The 23,224-nt window shown below is 42.2% G+C and overlaps 1 protein-coding gene across 1 annotated transcript in view; it reads right to left on the bottom strand.

Annotated features, from left to right (window-relative positions):
- The window catches only part of LOC117051950 (adhesion G-protein coupled receptor G1-like), a 39,729-nt gene that overhangs the window by 15,991 nt on the left and 514 nt on the right, over positions 1-23,224 (bottom strand). Inside the window, 5 exon segments of the mRNA XM_033158678.1 lie at positions 9,550-9,697; positions 12,210-12,348; positions 13,769-13,910; positions 13,912-14,219; positions 15,412-15,596. Coding sequence (XP_033014569.1) covers positions 9,550-9,697; positions 12,210-12,348; positions 13,769-13,910; positions 13,912-14,219; positions 15,412-15,451 — 777 coding nt within the window. The 5' untranslated portion in view covers positions 15,452-15,596.

Consider the following 23,224-nt stretch of genomic DNA (forward strand, 5'->3'; position numbering starts at 1 on the left):
AAGACTGGCAAATACCTAGCATGGCAACTAAAGAAAAAAGAAAAAGAAAGACTAATAGAGAAAATAATGGATCAGGGAGAACCGATCACAGATCCGAAAAAAATAACAAACCTATTTGTAGAATTTTATACAGATTTATACAAAGAAGAGAAATCAGATCAGGCGGAGATAGAGAAGTATATAAAGAAAACCAACCTATGGGAAATTGATGGAAACGAGAGACAAATTATAAACGAACCAATTACAGCAACAGAATTAAAAGAAGCAATTAAAAAATCTAAGACAGGTAAATCCCCAGGTGTGGATGGTCTACCAGCGTTATTCTACAAAAAATTTGAAAAATTTTTGAATGAGCCTTTGAGGATGGTCATGAATAGAATTTGCGACAAAGTGATTATCCCTAAATCTTGGGAAGAAGCACTCATTTCTGTGATCCCCAAGCAAGGAGTAGATAATAATCAGGTTAAAAATTTCAGACCAATTTCTCTTTTAAACAATGATTATAAACTGTTCACTGGAATTATAGCAAATCGGTTAAAGAAAATATTGGGAGAGAAGATGAACAAAGATCAGACGGGCTTTTTGCCAAGTAGACAAATGCACAGTAATGTAAGGAATGTAATTGGTGTTTTGGAATATTTGAGTGTAAAGAAAGAGAAAAAGGCAGCACTTCTACTCCTAGATGCCGAGAAAGCCTTCGATAGAGTATCATGGCCATTCCTCAAAGGGGCAGTAGGTTTACTAGGATTTGGTCAAAAAATTTCAAATGCAGTCGAAGCAATTTATAAGACCCAAAGAGCTAAACTTATAATAAACAACGCAATATCAGGAGAAATAAGGATACAAAGAGGCACAAGACAGGGTTGTCCTTTATCTCCTTTACTTTTCATACTGAGTTTGGAGTTTTTGTTGGAGAACATACGGAACGATGAAGGAATTAAAGGTATCAAAAACGGAGGAGATGTCCATAAAATTAAAGCATTCGCAGATGATGTAATTATCATGGTAGAGGACCCAACGGAAAGCATTAAACAAAGTATAGTAAGAGTGACTTCCGGTTAGGTGCCGAGTCAATGGCGGACGGGAGTCCGACGGCTCCGTCCTCCGTTAGGCGATAGGGAGCTCCGTGCCTGCGCCACGGGTCCCTTAAAGCCACGGGAAGAGCGTCCCGTGGACCGACGGCTTCGTGGGTCCCAGACGTGCTGTCTCCGCTCCTGATTTACCCTCGTAAGGGGGAGAATCGGGCGAGCGGAGCCCCAGCACGGGACTGAAGAAGCGGCTGCCTGCGGAGGATCAAAGCAGCGATCCCGCCAGACCCGAGCACCCGGCACTTCCTACATAGAAACTTCCAAAGAAACTCTGTAAGTCAAAAATTTGGATTATTTTACAAGTTTAAAGAGCACTGCTTGCAGAGGAAACTCCAAAAGGAAGCCTGTTCCCTTTGAACTGTTTGCGCGAGCTTGGTAGCGCTAAAGGATCAAAGCCGCGGCTAACGGGAAAGTTTTGCGAACTCTGCCAAACTTTTTAAAAGTGATTTAAAAGTTGTTTAAAGTTTGTTTAAAGATCCAAAAACAGTTGATATGGCAAAAGAAGAAGCCCCTCACCCTCTGGATTAGGATTCCGGGTCAGTAGCGGGCTGGGATATATTGTTGCCATTTTTTCTTTGTTGGTGTTCCAGTGTTACAGTGACTGTTTACCAGTGGAGATACTTTGACTCTTTTACAGCCAGATACAAGCTACTTTAAAGACTTGGTGGTTACACTGCAAGTGAGAAAACAGTTACTGGCTTGGGCTATTTAAAATAGACTCTTCTTGGCTTTAAGGAATTTATAATTCTGAAAAATCTGAACTCTTTGCCTAAAAGTTGGATTAATGGACTATTGTGGACTCCTGGCTCAGCAGCCTCTTTGTTCTCAGAAAGCTAGCTGCAGGCCACCTGGTGTTTACTTTTGGGACTGTTGGTCTTCTGCTGTGAATGTCTGAGATTGTTACTATAGCAACTGGAGTGACCTTGAGATTACAGTTACAGAGCCCACAAGGAATGGAACTTAGATCTAAAGGAACTGGCTCTGAAAAAAGGAAAGGCTCTGTTTCCTTAACTCTTCAGGAACAAATGGAGAAATTGGCTGCAAGTGTGGCAGAAATTGCAGAAGGCTTGAAAAGTGTCACCGAAGGGTTGAAGCAAACACAAGAATCGGTGAATGCTATTGGTGCATCAGTGAATACAACAGTTAACTCTGCAATAGAAAAGCTCCAAGTGGATATTAAGGCCGATATTAAAGCCTCCACCCAAACGTTAGAAAAATCGATTGGCCAAATTGAGGAAAACGTAAGAAAGAACAGAGACGAAATTAATAAAATTGGGCAGGAGGTGACCACGTTAAAAAAGGACTCGGAGGAAATTAAAGTGGTCAGAGAAAAAAATAAAAAAGGTGGAGGAAAAATTGGACAATTTGGATTTGGAGCAGATCGAAAATATTGGAACACGACAGAGGACTGTGGAAGAGTCTCTTGCTTTTCTGCAACTACATCAGAGAGAAGGAAACCTAAGAATAAGGGGTCTTCCAGAATTGGAGGGGGAAGACCTGAAAGCCTATATTGTGGAACTATTCTCGACTTTTTGGGAGTTAGAAGAGGTAAACGTCTCAGCACGCATAGTGAAGGCCTTCAGATTTGGACCAAGAGGTTCCAGAGGAAAGAAAAGCACTAAAACAGTCAGTGACTGTTTGATTGTGCTACACGATAGACACGACAGAGACTATTTTCTGGATTTACACTACAGAAACAACCTGGTGGTACAGCAGAATAAAGTAATTTTTTACAAGGATATCCCCAGATTCTTTTTAGATAAAAGAGCTCCCTATAACGACCTGGTGACGGAGCTAAGAAGAAGAAAAATCTCCTTCAGTTGGGAATTTCCAGAAGGCCTGGCATTCACGTTTGAAGGGAAAAAGATAAGAATAAGGTCCTTGGCGGATAAGCAAAAGTTTTTGGACAAGCATCTGGAACATTTCAAAGGAACTCCATTGGATCCAGCACAGCTTTACAAGTTTCCAGAAGTATTTCCACCACCGCCGGGACCACCAGGACCAAGCCAAGATCCAGAACAAGATAAGAAAGGACAGGCAACTGGAGGAGAGGAATAAACAAAGAAATGGCGCTCAAGTTAATGACTTGGAACGTTCGGGGATTAAATCAGAGACCAAAGAGACGCAGAGTGTTTTACAGCATAGAAAAGAAGAATTTGGATATAATATGTTTACAGGAAACCCACATAGTTCGGCGTCACAGAAGATTGCTACAGAACAAAAAATTAGGCCAAGAGTTCATATCATCGGATAAGGTCAAGAAGAGAGGAGTAGTGATTTATGCAAAGGAGAAATATAGCCCAAGACAGCTATTTAAAGATGAAGAAGGGAGATACATCGCAATTGAAATTAATGTACAAGGCGAAAAATTTTTGATTCTGGGACTTTATGCACCAAATGATGGAAAGTCGATTTTTTACAAAAAAATCCATGATTTGCTGTTGGATTATTTGGACTATAAGGTAGTTTGCCTTGGAGACTTTAATGGGGCAGTTTCCACATTAATGGACAGATCTCAAAGAACAAAATTAACAAATGATGGGAAACTCCCAAAGACTTTTTTTGAAATGGTGGACAATTTGAATTTGGTAGATTCTTGGAGATTAAAAAATCCCACAGAAACAGAGGCAACGTACTTCAGCGAATCTCAGAAGTCATGGTCGAGGATAGATTATATCTGGATCTCGAATGAATTGGCTCCAAAATTACAAAAAGCAGAAATCGGTCCTAAAACGCTTTCAGACCATAATCCGGTACAGGTAAACCTAAAAATGATTTCCAAGGATTCTTTCAGGTGGAGAATGGATGATGCATTGATGAGAGACACCAAGCTAGTAGAAAGAGCGGCGAAAAAGATGAAAGAATATTTTCAAATTAATTGGAATTTAGATGTGGAGAAAAGGATTGCCTGGGATGCAAGTAAGGCGGTAATGAGAGGATTCCTCATTAGTGAAAAGGCAAAAAAGAAGAAACAACAAAGTGTAGAGATGGAGAGACTGTTGAAATTAATCAAAGAAAAGGAAAAAGAACTAAGAGGACATCCCAGATGTGTTAAAATCCAAAAAGAAATCAAATACTTGCAATCCCAATATGCGAATATCATGAATCAAGACATCGAATGGAAAGTGAAAATGATGAAACAAAGAACATTTGAATCTGCAAATAAATGTGGAAAACTACTAGCTTGGCAATTAAAGAAAAGACAAAAGGCAAATGTCATCAGTAAATTGGTAGTAAATGGAAAAAATGTAGAGAAACCGGAGGAAATCAGATGGTGTTTTCAGAGATTCTATAAACAACTGTACAAGGAGGAGAAGATAGATGAAGTAGAGATAGACCGATTTCTGGAGAAGAACGGATTGCAAAAGGTCCCAGAGGAAAAACTAACAATTCTCAACCACCCAATAACGACACAAGAAATAGAAGATGCAATAAACAACATGCAACTGGGGAAGGCTCCAGGACCGGATGGATTAACAGCAAAATATTACAAGATATTGAAAGACTGGCTATCACAGCCGTTAAGAGAAATTTGCAATAGAATACTAGAAGGAGATAGGGCACCAGAGACGTGGAAAGAAGCCTTTATCACACTGATCTTAAAACCAGATACTGATAAGACTCTAATGAAAAACTATCGTCCAATATCCCTTTTGAATGTGGATTATAAAATCTTTGCAAATGTTTTGGCTACAAGGTTGAAAAGAGTGTTGAAAGATCATATACATAGAGACCAAGCAGGTTTCTTACCAGGAAGACAAATAAGCAATAACACGAGAATTATTGTGGATATTTAGAAAAACTGGAGAGAGACATAAACACAGATGCAGCACTATTGTTTGTGGACGCAGAGAAAGCTTTTGACAAAGTATCCTGGACATTTATGAAAAGAATTTGGAAAAGATGGGAGTTGGAGAAAAATTCTTAAATGGCATTAAGGCCATTTACACAGAACAAAGAGCAAAAGTTATTGTAAACAGTGTGATATCGGAGGAGATTGAAGTAGAGAAAGGAACAAGACAAGGGTGCCCTATCTCCCCTTTACTTTTTATTACGGTCCTGGAAGTCCTTCTGAATATGATTCGGAAAGATAAACAGACAAAAGGAATTAAAGTGGGAGAGAAGGAATACAAATTACGTGCCTTCGCGGACGATTTGATGCTATCCCTGCAAGAACCAGAAGGCAGTGTCCCCAGAGCCTTGGAATTAATTGAACAATTTGGACTTGTAGCTGGCTTTAAATTAAATAAGCAGAAAACCAAAGTTTTAGGTAAAAATCTGAGTGCAGAACAGATCCAAAGAATTCAAGAAGCCACAGGCCTCAATTTTGTCAAATCTGTAAAATACCTAGGTGTCAATCTCACAAACAAGAACTTGAACCTGTATAAGGATAATTATGAAAAATTGTGGATGGAGATAAAAAAGATATGGAGATCTGGACAAGACTTAAACTGTCGTTAATGGAAGAATAGCAGTGGTTAAAATGAATGTCCTACCAAGGATGCTGTTTTTATTCCAAGCCATACCAATTTTGGACAAACTAGACTGTTTTAAAAAATGGCAAAAGGACCTATCGAAATTTATATGGCAGGGCAAAAAGCCAAGAATAAAATTCAAGATTTAACAGACTCTAAAGACAGAGGAGGCTTTGCCCTGCCGGACTTAAGGCTTTATTTTGAAGCTGCGGCCTTTTGCTGGTTAAAGGATTGGTTTAAACTAGAGAACGTTGATGTGTTGGACTTGGAGGGACATGATAACATGTTTGGTTGGCATGCATACCTTTGGTATGACAAGGTTAAAATCCACAGAACTTTTAAGTCTCATATTGTGAGAAAATCCCTATATCAGGTTTGGACTAGATACAAAGACTTGTTAGAGAGAAAGACTCCTAGATGGATCTCTCCAGTGGAGGCCAAGGCATATAAGAGACCGAATATGTCTGCAAACTGTTAAGATATATGGACATATTGCAGCAGGAAGGGGACTCCTTTAAGCTAAAAAGTTATGATCAAGTAAAAGTCAGGTCCCCGACTGGCTGCACTATTATCAGGTTTATGAAACATTTAAAATGGACAAAAAAGTTGGTTTTCAAGTAGAAAAATCAAAACTGGAAACAGAACTGATAGAATCGAACTTTAAAAACCTTTCCAAAATGTATAACCTTCTGCTAGAGTGGCATACAAAAGATGAATGGTTAAATCCTCAATGATAGATTGGGCAAAAGATGTAGGACATAATATTATGATGGATGACTGGGAGAGATTGTGGCAAAAAGGTATCAAATTTACTGCTTGTCATGGTTTAAGAGAAAACATAATGAAAATGGTTTATAGATGGTACTTGACACCAGTTAAGATTGCTAAGATGAATACCAAAATGTCAGATGTATGTTGGAAATGTAAACATGCGAAAGGTACCATTTTTTCATATGTGGTGGTTGTGCCCAGCGGTAAGCGCTTTCTGGGATAAGATTTATAATGAGCTTAAGAAGGTAATGAAGTTACCTTTTGTAAGAAACCAGAGGCATTTCTCCTGAGCATAACCAATGAAGAGATACCCAGTCAGGATAGAGTGTTTTTTATGTATGCCACAACAGCAGCTAGATTTTATTGGCGAGAACATGGAAAGGTGAAGAGATACCAACGGTGGAGGAATGCAGATGAAGATGATGGAATACATGGAACTCGCAGAACTGACCGTCAGAGTCCGGGACCAGAGGGAGGGGAAGGCGTCGCAGGAGTGGAAAAATTTAAAGACTATTTAGTTAAATCAGTTAAACTGAATATTTGAGCAGAATTAAACAGAACATCGGCTTTGGTAGATATGTGTTAGATATGAATGGTAAGAGGAATTGTTGTCATGTGAAAGATGTATGTGTCAAAATTTAAGATAGGTTGTTAAGATAAGATACATAGTTATTGAGATATTTGACTAAGTAAAAGCTAAGTATATTAAAATTTGGGTAAAAGTGAATTGAACAATATATAAAGCTACCTTGAAGAAGTATATGTTTTTGAAGACAGTGGAGGGAACGGGGGAAGTCCCCAAACAGAGAAGTTAGAAACAAGAATATTCAAAGAAAGATATTGGTTAAGGTTTGTATATGTTATTTTTATGTTTTATTGTTGTTATTGTTTTGAATGTTGACTATGTTTATTGTTGATTATGTTTAATGTTCATGTTTTTTATTGATGTTTATGTTATGTGTTGATGTTGTATTTTGTTCTCTTTTTTTCTTTATTGGAAATAATAAAATCTTATAAAAAAAAAAAAACAAAGTATAGTAGATGGAGGAATACGGACAACTGGCTGGGTTTAGCCTAAACATGAGTAAAACTAACATCTTGACTAAAAATATGTCTAAAGAAGAGTACTGAGATTGCAAAATGAGATAGGATTGAAGTGGTGGACAGAACCAAATACTTGGGGATATGGATTACGAACAACACCAATAATTTATTTAAGGATAACTACATCAGAGTTTGGAAAGAGATAAAGAAAGATCTTGAGGTTTGGAGTAGACTGAAATTATCCCTCCTTGGTAAAATCGCAGCGATTAAAATGAACACCCTCCCCAAAATGCTATTCCTATTCCAAATGATCCCAATTTTGGGATCGTGTACAACATCTTTAAACAATGGAAAAAAGACCTGACAAGATTTATATGGAACCATAAGCCTCCGAGAATTAAATACAAACTATTGATTGACACAAAAAGTAGAGGTGGTCTGGCATTGCCAGATCTAGAACTTTACCATACAGCGGCAGGCTTTATGTGGCTAAAGGAATGGATTGTACTAGAAAATCATAAGTTGTTAGATCTGGAGGGTTTTGAAAATAAATTCGGCTGGCACGCATACCTGGTGGAGGACAAAATTAAAGCCCATAAGGGGTTTAATAACCATATCATTAAAAAATCTTTATTAAAAATTTGGGAAAAGCATAAGAGACTATTGGAACCCAAAACCCCCAAATGGGTCTCTCCGATTGAAATAATCACAGTCAAAAAAAAAATTCAAACGGAAATTGGGGCAAATATAAATCTGATAGAGGGAAAAGATGGGAAATTAAAATTAAAAGACTATAATGATATTAAACATTTCCTAACAGGTTGGATCCAATATCACCAAATAAATAGTAAATTCAACCAAGATAGAGCACAAAAAGGGTTTTTAGAGGACTCTTCTCTGCTAGAAAAACACCTCTTACATAATAGAAGCAAACTAATATCAATGTATAATATCTTATTGGAGTGGGAGGTAAAAGACGAGATGATTAAGGAAACTATGATCAAATGGGCGAAAGACTTGGGGAAAACAATAGAATTTGAAAAGTGGGAGAGATTGTGGGGAAAGGTGTGGAAGTTCACGGCGGCGGAGGGGATTAGAGAAAATTTGATCAAGATGTTCTACAGGTGGTATATGACACCAAGTAAGATTCACAAAATGTATAAGCTAAGAGCAGCTCTTGTTGGAGATGTCATAAAGAAGAGGGGACCTTTTCACACATGTGGTGGCACTGCGAGAAGATCCAAAATTCTGGACCCAGGTATTGGAAGAAATAAAAAAATGATGAATATAATATTAAAAAGAACCAGGAATTATTCTTATTGGGAATTATAGACGGAGAAATAAAAAACAAGATGAAAATTACTCCACTATGCTACCGCTGCGGCCAGAACTTTAATAGCCCAATATTGGAAAAAGGAAGAAACACCAGAAATTAAAGAATGGCAAGAAAAATTATTCAATTATATTGATTTAGCCAAAATTAACGGACATATAAGAGGACGCAATGACCAAAATTTTCAACAAGACTGGGGAAAGTTTGGAGAATACTTTAAAAAGCAGTGCCCATGGTGAAATGCTGGCTCCATTTCTAGATATCCTGTATCTTGAACAAAGGAAAGAATAAAGGAAGCAAAGGAAAGGAAAATGAGGTAGAAATAGGAGTATAGGATCTCATAGAAGATTTCAGAGTGGTAAAAGGAGAGTTAGAATGATTACCAGGACTCAGACAAGTGGAAGCCTTGAGTAAGGAGGTAGTAGAAAAGAAGAGATATAATTAGATTGAAGGAATAAGATAAAGATATGTATCGCTAAAGGGTAATAGAAAATAATGTAAAGGTTATGTTTCCTTTAAAGTCTATATGTAATACTACATTTATTACATGCAGATGTAATGTGAACTATATTATTTTATATATGACACCAAAAACTTGTTTTGTTAAATTTTATTTTCTTTGTTTGTTTAGGTTGAAAGGATGTACATATTTAAAGATTGTTTGTTTTGAATCTATATATAAAGTTTATTAAAATTTAAAAAAAAAGAAAAAAAAAAAAAAGAAAAAAAAAGAATTTATTCCCTACAAAGAAGGAAACTTCTTGCAATGGGGAAGTAAGGATGGAGCAACAATCTGTATAGCAGGTAATTTAAAATGGCCCTTCCTCCCTTTACTCACCTCCAGCTTGGGTCCCAAAGTTATATTCTGATGACTCAAGGACTGGAAATTCCAGACGCTTGCATGCAGCAGTGCTCCCTTCCCAAAAGTCTTGTTCTTCCCTTGGAATTCTGCTTCTCCCAACTCTGACTCCAAACGCTGGAGCATCCTGTCGGGAAAAGGTTAACTGAGTGTGGCTGGAGATAGCAGGTCCACACAGCTGCTTACTGGTAACTAGATGTGCCAAGGAAAGAGGCTGAAACAACTTGGTCATTTATTAGCCTTCAAGTGTGTTTGGTATTGTGGACTTTTGCTTTTAGAGTTGAAAACAAATTTGCTCCCAAGAAGCCTTGTCAAAGGCTGATGTCAAATAATCACAGGCGATTTTTCTGAATGTTTGCATTTTGATTAATATTCAGCTAATATTTGGTGTCAGTGAATGAGAGCTGGTAAGGTATGGTTTCGATATTTGCATATGGCATGCGACACTGTTTCAGAATTGACTGTACCCGATAGGCAGCATGGAACTGTATTGAGTCACTGATATTGGCAAGCCACAATATTCAGACTATCTGAACATAGTCAGGAACTGAAGGGCAGCGCATGCAGAAGGCCCCCAGGTTCGTCTTTGGCTCCTTTAGGTAGGTGAAAAACCCATAGGAAACCCAGCCATCACCAAGCTGGTTGGGAATGATGGGACTGTAGTCCGAAACATCTGGACAGTACCAGGTTAGTGAAGGTGAACATAAACACAAGCATATTGAACTAGATGACCCAGCAATAGAGAGCAGACTGCCTATGCAATGCTGGCACGTTTCCAATATTTGCAGGTGCTAATTTGAGGTCTGGTTGTAATATTGCTGCATCACACCTGTTGCTCACTGAGCCTGCAGGTGCAGGGAGCCCATGCCAGATCAGACCCTGCCGGGGAGGGGCAGTAACCCTTTCCCATACTGCAGAAATAGCAGTCTGGGGCCTTGCACTTGCTATGTGTATCAGATGAAAAGCTCCAAGGTAAAACTGTGCTTCCAGTGTAAACAGTGGGTGAGGGGCATCTGATGAAGATCATGGGGAGGGTGGGACACAGCTACAATGACCTGCTGGGAAAGTGTGCTGAGCTGAGGAAGTGGGATTCGCTCAAGGTGGATCTCTGCTTTTGGTGGCAAACACATAGCTTGGAATCCAGTCTTCACCAATTCTCCCTGAGAAGCAGCTGGGCGTAAGGAGAAGAGGGACCATTCCTGAAGACGAGCAGCAGGTGGAGATTGCTTAGCTTTCCCTGCACCATTGATCTCCCATCAGCTGGAATTCCCAGTGTACATAGAATCATAGAGTTGGAAGAGACCACAAGGGCCATCCAGTCCAACCCCCTGCCAAGCAGGAAACACCATCAAAGCATTCCTGACAGATGGCTGTCAAGCCTCCGCTTAAAGACCTCCAAAGAAGGAGACTCCACCACACTCCTTGGCAGCAAATTCCACTGTCAAACAGCTCTTACTGTCAGGAAGTTCTTCCTAATGTTTAGGTGGAATCTTCTTTCTTGTAGTTTGAATCCATTGCCCCGTGTCCGCTTCTCTGGAGCAGCAGAAAAACCTTTCTCCCTCCTCTATATGACATCCTTTTATATATTTGAACATGGCTATCACATCACCCCTTAACCTTCTCTTCTCCAGGCTAAACATACCCAGCTCCCTAAGCCGTTCCTCATAAGGCATTGTTTCCAGGCCTTTGACCATTTTGGTTGCCCTCCTCTGGACACGTTCCAGCTTGTCAGTATCCTTCTTGAACTGTGGTGCCCAGAACTGGACACAGTGAGGTCTGACCAGGCGGAATACAGTGGTACCATTACTTCCCTTGATCTAGATGCTATACTCCTATTGATGCAGCCCAGAATTGCATTGGCTTTTTTAGCTGCTGCATCACACTGTTGACTCATGTCAAGTTTACATATTCTATGGATATTTCCTGCCCTGCCCAGGTCAGTTTTGGATGCCTTAGTTTGGAGCTTGGTGTGTTAGTCTCCATTTCTGCATCAACCCAGATTTATATTTTTTGAAAAATCATGAATAAATACATTATTTTTTGAAAGTATTGGAACTGCATTTTTCTACATGTGTATTTGTGTAGGCATTTTAACCTAAAAATACAAATTTTGTGAATTTCAGAAATGAGCATTGGTATCACAACATTTGGAGAATGGCATTTTGCTCTGTGTACTCCGGTAGTGTGAATCAGGGTCTGCTTGCTTAAAAATGCAGACAATACAAAGCCTCCTCAAGTGTGGGAAGAGTGACACAGACACACACGTACGCTTCCTGTGGCTTGTACACATTGTTCCCCCACCACCCCACTTTGCCGCAGAGAAGCGGTAGCGGAGCTTCACGGAGTCACACAGAATTTTTTAATAGTTGCACCTGACAGGAGTAGATGAGAACAGGTTTCTAGACTTTTGCATTTCCCAGGGGCTGAGCTGTGAAGTTTATTGCTGGGTTGACACTGCGAATAATCTGACACTGTTGTTTTATATTATTTTGTATTGTACAGCTATTGTGTGGTGTACGTACGTTACGTTGTTTATTATGCTGCGACACTGTAAACTGCCCTGGAGCTTTTTGACAAAGGATGGCATAAAGATTTCTTAAACACCAGCAAAGAGTGTTGACTGGCCCATGAATACTTACTCAAATGGGTTTGGCCGAAGGCCGTTCCTGCCACTCTTGCCAAGCTTCACGCCTTTTTCCAGGGTCTTCAGCTTTTCTTCTACGCTCCTAACTTCTCCTTCCATATCGCATACTCGAACAGGCGTCTTTCCTTGATCACCTTTCCCATAATCAAACACAAAAAGGGAACAGCCCCGTTAGGGATTATATTCCAGGCAACAGGACTCCTTACTCACACTGTGAAAGCAGCAGAAAAGGCAGAGACTCAGCATCCAGAGAAACTCAGGTTTAGTTTAAAAATAAAATAAAAATAAGGTCCTAGCTTTCATGATTGTAAACATATGTCCAGAAACATAACCAGTGCCTGACAAACTCTCAGGAGCTGGCGAGGGGGTCCAGGAAGGTTTCCAGTGGTCAAGGGAGGCAGGGCCTCAATGTCCTGCACAGCTCTCTGAATAAATTATACAAGATGCAAATATATGGATATTTGCATACTTTAGCTAGGTTTCTCTGGATAATTGGGAATGGTTATTTTCTTTGGGGGAAGGGCGTGCGAATTTTCTTTTTGCAGTGCATACAGTCCTGGTTATAGTAGCTCGTTAGACAGCTTTGATCATTGTGTGTCTTAAGACAAACCTCCGCCGCTACTTCTCCTTGGTTAACAAACTCATCATTTTGTCCTATTTGGTTTGCCTTCTTCCCCTTCCACTTCCTGCCATAGGACTGCTCGATGTACCTCCCTGCACATGCTCCCCCTCTTTCCTCCACTCTCTCCCCTCTAGGTACACACAACAGCCCACCACCTGCCCTCAGCGTTCGTTCCACGCACAGGCCTGGTATACCCAGAGGAGAAGCCACTGGACCATGAGATGATAGAGGGAAGGGGGGGAAGGAATTAGAATTAGGGGAAATGAGTTCTCCCACCTATGATTCCCCATACATGACCTTTCAGGCCTCCGTGCCCTCTTGCCCTCCAGACCTGGATGGGCTAGCTTATAGCAAAGATAGGAATTGGTGAACAGGTGGCTCTATGACATATGGCTCTATAACCCAGTTTGCTTATTGGTGGGTTCCTCCAGATGGCCTGTTTATTAAGCATTCATCCCAAGTTGCTTATACAAAGCTTATGTGACGGTGAGACTATATCTGGTCTTCACTGAGCATTCTCATTTGTTCATGATGCAGTTATACGATGATGAGCATTCATCCTGAATTCATCCCAATTTGCTTGTAAGGCTGTTTAGAAGTTTCCCAGTTAATCACTCCTTCATTCCTCACTTGTCAATGAATTACTTTCCCAACAACAACAAAAAATGTTTTTTTTAAGTGGCTTGTTACACTAGGAATAATCCACTTTAACTGTGCAAACCTGAAGTTCCAATACTTGCAATCCCTCCCAGAAAATATTGACAGTCCGGAGACACCAGGAAATTTTCAGCTGCACACCAGCTTGTGGCCCACTGTGCTCTGGGCTGCAAAGTTGGTTTTCTGGAGAGGGGGTGCTGCCATGTAAGAATGGGCCTGGGCCTGCTGGGCCTTTGGGTTCCACAATTACATCTTCTAAGAAGAAGCAAACTTACCTGTGAAGTAGAAATGAAATGCAGACATGTCTGGAAGAGATGTGTTGTGGACACCCCTATTAAAGGCATAGGAGACCCTATAAAGCACATTGGGGCCATTTTGAGAAGAATTTTCAGTTGTAATGGGACAGTACAGGGTATGCCTGGCTAGTCAGGCTGAAATTCGTTTTGGACTTCCCATAGGTGATCATCAAACGACTGTCATGCCGAAACAAGTTTAAACAGATGCGATAAGGCCCCAATTGTTCTGGCAGAGGACACTCCTTAGATTCTGCAATACGTCCACACTGAATTTCTGGAGTGAAAGGTGCCCTTAGGATCAGTTTGTTTGCACTGTTTACAATGCTGATGCCGTCACTCTGGATTTCATAGCTGATATTGCTTTTCTTTGTTTGATTCCTGGTTGCACAAAACCGGAAGTCTCCTTCATCTCTGCTGATCCCACAAATACCTGCATCACAGACACCCCAAAACAACAGAAGACATTGTATCAGGACATGAGAGAAACACCAGAAGTATTTGCACTGATTGTATTATAAAACAGAAGTCCTAGGTTATCAGGAATGTGGAAGGATTAGGGCTGGACAATACATCAATATATATCATCCAAAACCAGTTAGAAGTCTGTATCGTGTACAGTTTCATAATTTTTGACCTGGCAGCTTATCGTGAATCATGATGTGTGTGTATGCTATGCAAAAATCACAATGTGGGAAGACTGTGAAGCCAGTTATGCTTCGACATCCTTATTCCAGACATCAAGATATATCGGTAATTGAGATGTTTAGCCAGTGACATATGACGATGTTGAAAGCCAGATATCGACCAGCCCTACAAGGGTTTCTTAGGCCTCATCCACACTTAGTTTCTCCCCAGCACTTTCTAGGTATAGATCCATGATTTAAAGTCCCAAGTGCTTTTTTGTTGTTGTTCCACAAAAGCCACTCTTTGACCGCTGAATTGGAACAAACGGCATTCGGGTTTTCCATGGAATGCTGTTTGCTCAGATTCATCAGTAAAGCGTGGGTTTTTATGGGGAAAGCGCCAAGGGTGGGGTGGGGGGGACACTTGGACATGGCACTTTAAAGCACAGACCTGTGCCTAGAAACACAGCACAAAAAGAAGTCTGGATGAGCCCTCAATTACACAGTTACAGTCAACCAGCAGCACTCTGGAGAGGACTTTTTTGCATTAGCAATTTAGGACACTTCCGGGTGATCTGTTTATGAGCTTTGTCCTGCTTTCTTTTGCAGCATGTTTGTGGGGAGGTTAGAAAATGTCAGATTCCCCCCCCAAGCATTCCTTCTGATTTCTTAAGCAGAGGTTATATGATGTTGCATTAAGCCACTTTCCAGTGCATGTTCCCATTACTTTCCTGATCACAAAAAAACCACACCGGATTTGGATAGAGGGAGCAAGTTCATTGCACCAGAGTCCCGATATCTATTTTAACTGACACAACCTGAATTTGCTGGGATGCGAGTGAACCCCCCACCTCCAAAGCAGCAGCACTGGAAGAGGCCACAGAGTCCCAGGAGGAACCCCGACACAAGGTGGTAAAAGCAGGGAAGCGTTTTACTGTGAAGACAGGGGGGTGCGGCCTGATTGTTCCATGAATGGTGGTAACAAGATGTGTACATTACCTTGGGGCTGGAAGAGGAGAGGAAACAAGAAGAACAGCATTCTGAGGGATTCGGAAGAGATTCACAGTCAAGGTCTTACAACGACAGAGGGCTCCCCTCAAGCTTCACCCATGAACGCTCTTGTCTTCCTCAGCCCAGTTGGAAGTGCCAGCAATCGTGGAAGTTAAAAACCAACTGTCCTGTTTCTGCAAAAGGGAGGGAATGTTGTAAAGAGTTCTGGGTCCTGGAATTACCTACACCCTTTTAAAATGATGCTTTGGCACAATCGGCAGTTAAGTGCTTTTAATCCCCACCGACATTGGGTGCTTAAGCTTTCCATGGAAGCAGGGGTGTGGCATAATATAGATGCATGTTTAATGCATGCAGAGGGTTAATTTTATGAACTGACCCTGAAATCCTAAACACGTCACCACAGAAATGGGGTCCACTGAGTTCCATGGGGCTTTTCCTCACGTACACCAAGTTTCCTGCAGGTAGCTCTCACTGAACTTCAACACAACTTTGCTTCTGAGGAGGCATATAAAGAATTACGCTGTCAGTATAGTTTAGCCTTCCCCAACCCGGTTCCCTCCAGATGTTTTGGACTACAACTCCCATCAGCCTCAGCTAGCACAGCTGTGCTGGGTGGGGGGTTACTGGGAGCTGTGGTTCAAAACATCTGGAAATCACCAGGTTGGAAAAGCTGTCACAGTCCCATTCTGCTTCCAGGAGCTCCCTCAACTCTGCTCCATCAGGGCAGTCATTCTCATGCTGAGAACCTCAGGTTGAGGGATGCATCCAAGAGTGAGTATTTCCTTCCAAAAACACACTTCAGCTTCTTTCATAACACGTTAACCACGCCCAGTCTTGGAACAACTTGGACCATGAGCCCATGTTTCAACTCCCCACCCACTGTCAAGGGCATCCTTCCATTAGCCCATTAGTAAGTTACGGAAGCTGTAGGCAGCTTTTACAAAAAAATAGAAATCTGTCTGGTTCCAGTCTGAGTCAACCATACACATCAGCGCAATGGGAACAAGATTTGTACACTGTACCTTGGGCTGCCTCCACCTCCCATCTGGCCCCACAATCTCCGCCCTGACCCCGTTTGCATTGCAGACAGGTGTGATCAAAGACTGCATGGCTTCCTGGGGTTAACATGCTGAGAGTTAAGCTGGACAGATCTGTCAAACCAGCTTTCATGCAGTGTTTATGTTTCCAACCTCAAATTCAGCACTCTACATTTCTGCAGCAGCTTGTGCTTTTTAAAGCCCTAAACGGCCTTGGCTCAGTATACCTGAAGAAGTGTCTCCACCCCCATCATTCAGCCAGGACACTGAGGTCCAGCGCCAAGGGCCTCCTGGTAAAAGTGAGGTTACAGGAAACCAGGCAGAGGGCCTTCTCGGTAGTGGCACCCGCCCTGTGGAACGCCCTCCCGTCAGATGTCAATGAAATAAACAACTATCTGACTTTTAGAAAACATCTGAAGGCAGCCCTGTTAGGGAAGTTTTTAATGTTTGATGTATTTATCTTGTTTTTAATATCTATTGGGAGCCACCCAGAGTGGCTGGGGAAACCCAGCCAGATGGATGGGGTATAAATGTTGTTGTTGTTGTTGTTGTTGTTGTTGGTTGTTATAAAGGTAAGTCTTCACAAAAGTTTGTCAGCATTTTACAGCACATTTCTCCTAAAATTGATTTTTATATACAGTTTCGCCTAATATATGCATCAATATATGCATTCTCGTACACACTTTTGGCTGGAGGCCTGCGCCACAAAAATCAGAGAAGTGCAAATATGGAAACATTGCTGTGTTTTAGTATCTGAATTGTTTCAGGAAGTGCGAAATAGGTAGATTCACATTAAAATGCAAATCCAAACCAAATCCACCCCCCCATATGAGATTAAGATTCAGCTCCTTGCTGGAAAGCTTCCATTTTCCTGTAGGAATCAACCAGAGGGGTTTTGCAGGTGTGGGAAATATCATGTAACCAACAGTCGAGCCATCTCAAGGTTTACAGATTATTTCACAGCAGATAACTAAAGCAAAATGTGTACTCAGTTTGATGGGAAACGCAATGTTTCAATTTGACACTTGGGGAAAACACACATTCCCTGAAACAAACAAACAACTGCATTCAGTAGTACCAGACTTGGTCAACAGTGCGGACAAATGTTTGCATGAGGTGTGTGATGTCCTCTGTTCTCTAACCTTCCTTTCACCCAGTCTTTGGCCCCCCTGGTGCTGGCATGGGAATTTAAATTGGTGCAGGAGTTTGGATCCACCTGATTCTTTCTATTTATTCACCACATATCTCCGATGTGTGATCATCTCACATTGCGTCCGTGCATCAAGAAGTACATCATGTGCAAACATGCTCACTAAGGAGTTGATGAAACCATTCCGTAAGGATTATTCTGCATGTAATTGTCAACAACTGGGAGAAAAGCTTTCAGAATTTTTTGACAGATATTCAGAAGAAGGATGCTTTAGAGATGGAGGACGGAGCCACAAGAATCCCTCTCTGCAATATCTGTGTCTGCTGGGCTGCAACAGCTTTGGTTTCTTGAGATCCCTGACAGGGAATCATAGAATTGTGGAGTTGAAAGGTCCCTCAAGGGCCATTAAGTCCAACCCCCTGCACATCATAAAGCAATCTGGCTGGATTGCATTTCTCATTCATTAAGGGCAAGATAGCTTTGGCAGAATAATGAACACCTTGCAATACTGGCTTGATGAGAAACAGGGGCATCATTCAATACAGCTAAATTCAAAATGGTGTTTGTGGGCAAAACTAAAAGCAGATCATACATAACATTGTTTGACAAGGTGATAGAGCCTGTACAGAAATTGGCTAGATGTTAGTAACGAATGCAGCCTGTTCCTTGCTTTCCCTACCCCAATATCAGAATGAAACTTCACATTTTTCATCAATTTCAGAACACATTCTCACTTTGATTGGCACATAAAATAAGAGTATTTGTGGGTGTGGGAAATTTTCTTGCTGCTGCAATGTTGGCAGCAGGAATTTCCCACGCCTCTGCTGCCATCAATGAATGCAAATCATTTGATACGAAAGCATGTCAGTGAAACTTTAGACATTAGCTACTCAGAATGCACCATCACTTTTTGGCTAAGCAAAAATTGGTTTTTAACTGTTCACTCATGCAACATATCAGAAGCTCATTGTATATCTTCTAATCATCCTGGAGAACTGTTCCCACTCAGATGTAAGCCTCAGTTCATTTGCTGGACCAGTGGAGGTGCAATGCTGGCACCTTGCCAAGCACATCAGCAAACTGGGAGTCAGTGTTGGGTATGTGCCCTTGCTCCCTCCCCCTCCTGTCCCCAAAGTGAACCCTGCTCCCTTTGTAAGATTAATCTCATGTCACACGTGCACCAATGGAAACCATGGTTAATGCAAGCCCATATCACTTGCCAGCTTCTTGTTTGGGCTCTTCACTTTCTCTGATCAAGACCAAGATAGAAGTTTCCTCAAGTTGCTAGTTATTAGGTGTGCGCGTTGCTTTCTAAAGACTCAACACCACTTTCCTCTTTACTTAAGACATTAAGAACCCAACAACCCCAAATACAGCCAAACCTCAGCTCCTGAACACCTCCGTTTTGGAACATTTCGGCTCCCGAATGCTAAATGCTCCAGTTTTTTTTAAATGTTTTTCAAAAACCAAACGTACGATGCAGCTTCTGCTGGAGTGCAGGAAGCTCCTGCAACCAACTGGAAGCCACAACTCGGTTGTCAAACATTTTGAAAGCCGAATGGGCTTCTGGAACGGATTATGTTCAACAACCAAGATTTGACTGTAGCAGGATTTCACAGTCTGTTCCCTGCCCCCCTCAGTACTGCATCCTGTCTATCCTGATGTCTGCTTAAGTATCAGTTTGTAGGCACATGCCCCTCAATTCCTCGCGGAGCCATAAAGAGCAAACTTGCAAGGATAAACAGCTTGGACCCAACTGTCTGCTTCCCTTCTCCCCTCCTTAGAGGTTTTTGGGTTCATCTTTGATTTCTATCTACTTATGCAACTGCGTTCTTCCACTGATAACCTCAGAGTCTGTTGACCTCCCTTCCATAGCCTCTTCCTCACTCAAAAATTCAGACTGTAGCACCTGTGGGGCAGAGACACTGCCCTTTCGATTATGTTTTACTCTAGGAACACTGTGCCATAAATAAGAAATAAAGATACTGAGCATACGTTGACAAAATTATATATGGAAAGATCAGCTAACAGGAACGACTTATTTTAACAAGTGGGGATCCATTCAAGTTCATAGGATTCCACAAGCAAGAAGTCAGGCGCCCTCACTTCTTGCTGCTGTTTGGAAACCCCTTTCTTAACTGTCAGAACTCACATGCCCTCCCTTCATGCTGTTGTTTGGAAATCCTTCTTCTCAGTTGCAAGCGCTGCCCTGTCAAAAAGTTGCCCACAACCGGGTTGCAGGCGATAACGCTTCAGTCACGAGGCTGGTTTCCCCATTTCCCCCACTTCTTTCCCACGGCTTTCTAGAGCCCTGCTCAATCACATGGGCTCACTTGCCATTTGCATTTGGGGCACATGCTAAATGCCCCATGATGGATCACAAAACCCAAAGGCTGGAAGGAATAAGGGTGCTGAGGAAGAACTGCAGTCCCCTCTCAGGGCTTTCCAGCAATGTAATAATCTCAAGAGACAGATTTCAACAAGTGAAAAACCACATCAAAATGAAGCTGGGGTTTCCCCATCAGTACTAAAGTGGGGGCGAACAAATGAGACTTTTGCAGGAGACAAATAGGGTGGAAAAGGCTGTGCTGCTTTCACCCCTACTAAAAACAATTTTGGTTTAGGCAAGCCCACCTAGAGATATGTAAAGTTGGCATCTATTTTCATGTATTATTTTATAATGAATATTTTTTTATTTCTGATTTTATTTGGTGCTGACCTTTAAAGCCCTAAACGGCCTCGGTCCAGTATACCTGAAGGAGCATCTCCACCCCCATTCTTCAGCCCAGACACTGAGGTCCTCCTCCAAGGGTCTTCTGCTGGTTCCCTCACAGTGAGAAGCAAAGTTACAGAGAACCAGGTGGAGGGCCTTCTCAGTAGTGGCGCCCTCGTTGTGGAACGCCCTCTCATCAGATGTCAAAGAAAGAAACAACTGTCTGCCTTTTAGAAGACATCTGAAGGCAGCCCTTCAGGGAAGTTTTTAAGGCTTGATGTTTTTATTATGTTTTTAGATATGCTGTAAGCCTCCCAGAGTGGCGGGTATAAATAATAAAATTATATTATATCATCATCATCATCATCAATCTTTCTTGGGGGGAGATTAACTTGCCATTAACTTTTATTGATAATTTTAATGTATATTTCATTTTATGTAAACTGCTTAGAGGTTTTTCACCATTCAGTCATACACAAATTCTGTTTAATTAGTTAACTAATTAACTGGGTATAACAAAATAATATAACTACAAACCAAGAAGAATTAACCAAAGCTGTGACAATTTAATCCAGGGGACCCTGTAGGCACATCCGTGGAATTAAATATTGAGTGATGATTTAAAACAACCATGCATAATTGCTACATACATTGCTACATGTCCCCCCCCTCCATAATTGCTCAAAATGCACATACAAGAAGGCCACTTAGTAGTGATCCCTCACAGTTGCAGGATGTGTGCCAACACTGCAAGCACATGAGGAAGGCCGGGTGCCTGCCCCACTGCCACTCTCCTTGCAAGTGATTCCCTTCTCCTATCTCAGGAGAAGAGATCTTGTAATCAGCAGGCGATTGGGCGACTCCAGAGGAGAATGTTTACCAACTTCTTGTTCTAAGGTAAGTCCTGGAACTGCAAACTCTGGACACAGAATTTTGGCATGTACCCCTTGACAGCTATCTCTGGCCTCTTTTCTGAAAGTGACCTGAGATAGAAACCAAGGGAGCATGGCTGAAGAAACAAGCCAAAACACAATGTTCTTCTGGACCAGGGATGGGAAACCTATGGTCCTCCTAATGCTCCTGGACCCACAACTCATCGTTAACCATTGGCCATGCTGGATGGGGCAGGTGGGAGTTGAGAGCCCCAGAGTCCTTGGAGAACCACACGTTTCCCACCCCTGGTGTAGACAACATTGAGTCAGATGGACCAAAAGACTGACTCAGCAAGATCAGATTTCTTACATTCAAGTGGGGCAACTATTCCTAGCTAGCACCAAAGAGAAGGTCTCTCAGAGCTTCCTGAAGACAGCAAAGTTTGAACTCTAACATAGGAGCCAACTCCTAGGGGCCGTGGGGGCTTCGGCCCCCGCAATAAAATATTTGAGGGGGCTGGGCCCCCGGAAAATTGATGGGCATTCCTATTCAAATGGTGTGTGCCCTGTGTCATGTGATCGATTATGCAGGGGGGGGGGTTTAACCTGGGCCCCCGCAATATTTCGTTCAAGTTGGCACCCCTGAATCTTGGCCCTGCACCAAGTTCAGCAGAGATGAGGACTCTGGGGCCCTCCAGAAGGCTTGCCAACTCCTGTCATCCCTGATCACTGGTCATGTAGGGTGCTGGGAGTCCAGCAACACCAGGAAGGCCACTGGTTGCCCATCCCACAATATGTTTCAGAAGTCGGGATAGTCCTCTCCAGAAGAACTGAGGGAATGTATGAGCAATGAGAGAAAATGGTTAAGAATCTGGGGAGACACCCAAAAGCTCAAGCCCCAGAAGAGCTGGAAAATAATCTCTTGGGCTGTGCATCCTACAGGAGTTCAGGTGGTGTGCGGAGTACCCAGTTTTACTTCTCCTTCAACATGGTGAAAAAGAGAAGCAGGCTGGGGTGGATGACGCTCATTAGTGCAGGTAAGCAAAGTTCTGGCTAAGGCCTTGAACAAGCTTCTCTCCTTCCCTACCCTCTGCCTCCGCCTGTCTCCAACCAGCCTTGCATTCACTCTGCTTACAGTTACCTAGCTGAGCTCATGGTGCAAAGACTCGGCGTTAATCCCTTCTGCATCCCTGCCCTTCCAAATAAGGCCCAAACCAGCAACTCCTGTTGAAACTGGAGCAAACAGCTCCTCCTCACCCAGCAGAAAAGCATAAATTCGGAAACAGAAATGTCAAATGAAGAGAGAAAAGATGTGGGAGGGGAGAAGATGCAGGAGTTTGGCAGATAAAGTGATTTTTCTGCACAAACTAGTCCTTGCAGTTTGGTCGGGATAAAAGAGGACTTGAGTCGATCTCTGCAATCAGGGCACTGCCTGCCACCCAAACTCAATTAGACTCTTTCAAGTGTAATAATTTCATGCAGGATCCATCATGCCTGTAAAAACTTTTTTTTCTTTTACACTTGCCTTGCTGAAGTATGCTTGTCTTCCCAAACCTGATGACCTCCAGAAGTTGTGGACTAAAACTCCCATCAGCCACAGCCAGCACTGATAGAATCCATAGTCCAACAATATCTGAATGGCACTGAGTTGGGGAGGGCTGTGGGAGGCAATGTGTATCCAAGATGGGTGCAAAAACCAAGCCAGGGGTCCATCACAGCTGGTCCTGACATGCAGCAGGAAACAAGGGGAGGAACCAAGCAAGGCCATTCAAAGCACCAGCCTGAGCTGAGTGGGTGGTCCTCCTCGCGGCTCCCCTTCAGATAGCCAAGCGTCCTGGGCCAACCATGCTCAGGAGGGAGCCTGTGGCCAAGGTGCAATGGGGGAGAACCACAAGAAACAGCCCAAAGGGGCAGGGTGTGTGCGGAAGAGAACTCTGGCCTGAGATGGGCAGGGAGATGAAGGCTCCATCCTTGTGAGTCACCAAGGCAGGGAAGGGGTTAACCTCCTGCATCAATGGGACAAAGCCAC

This window comes from Lacerta agilis, chromosome 8 (assembly GCF_009819535.1).
Source record: "Lacerta agilis isolate rLacAgi1 chromosome 8, rLacAgi1.pri, whole genome shotgun sequence".
NCBI classification, from domain to species: Eukaryota; Metazoa; Chordata; class Lepidosauria; order Squamata; family Lacertidae; genus Lacerta; species Lacerta agilis.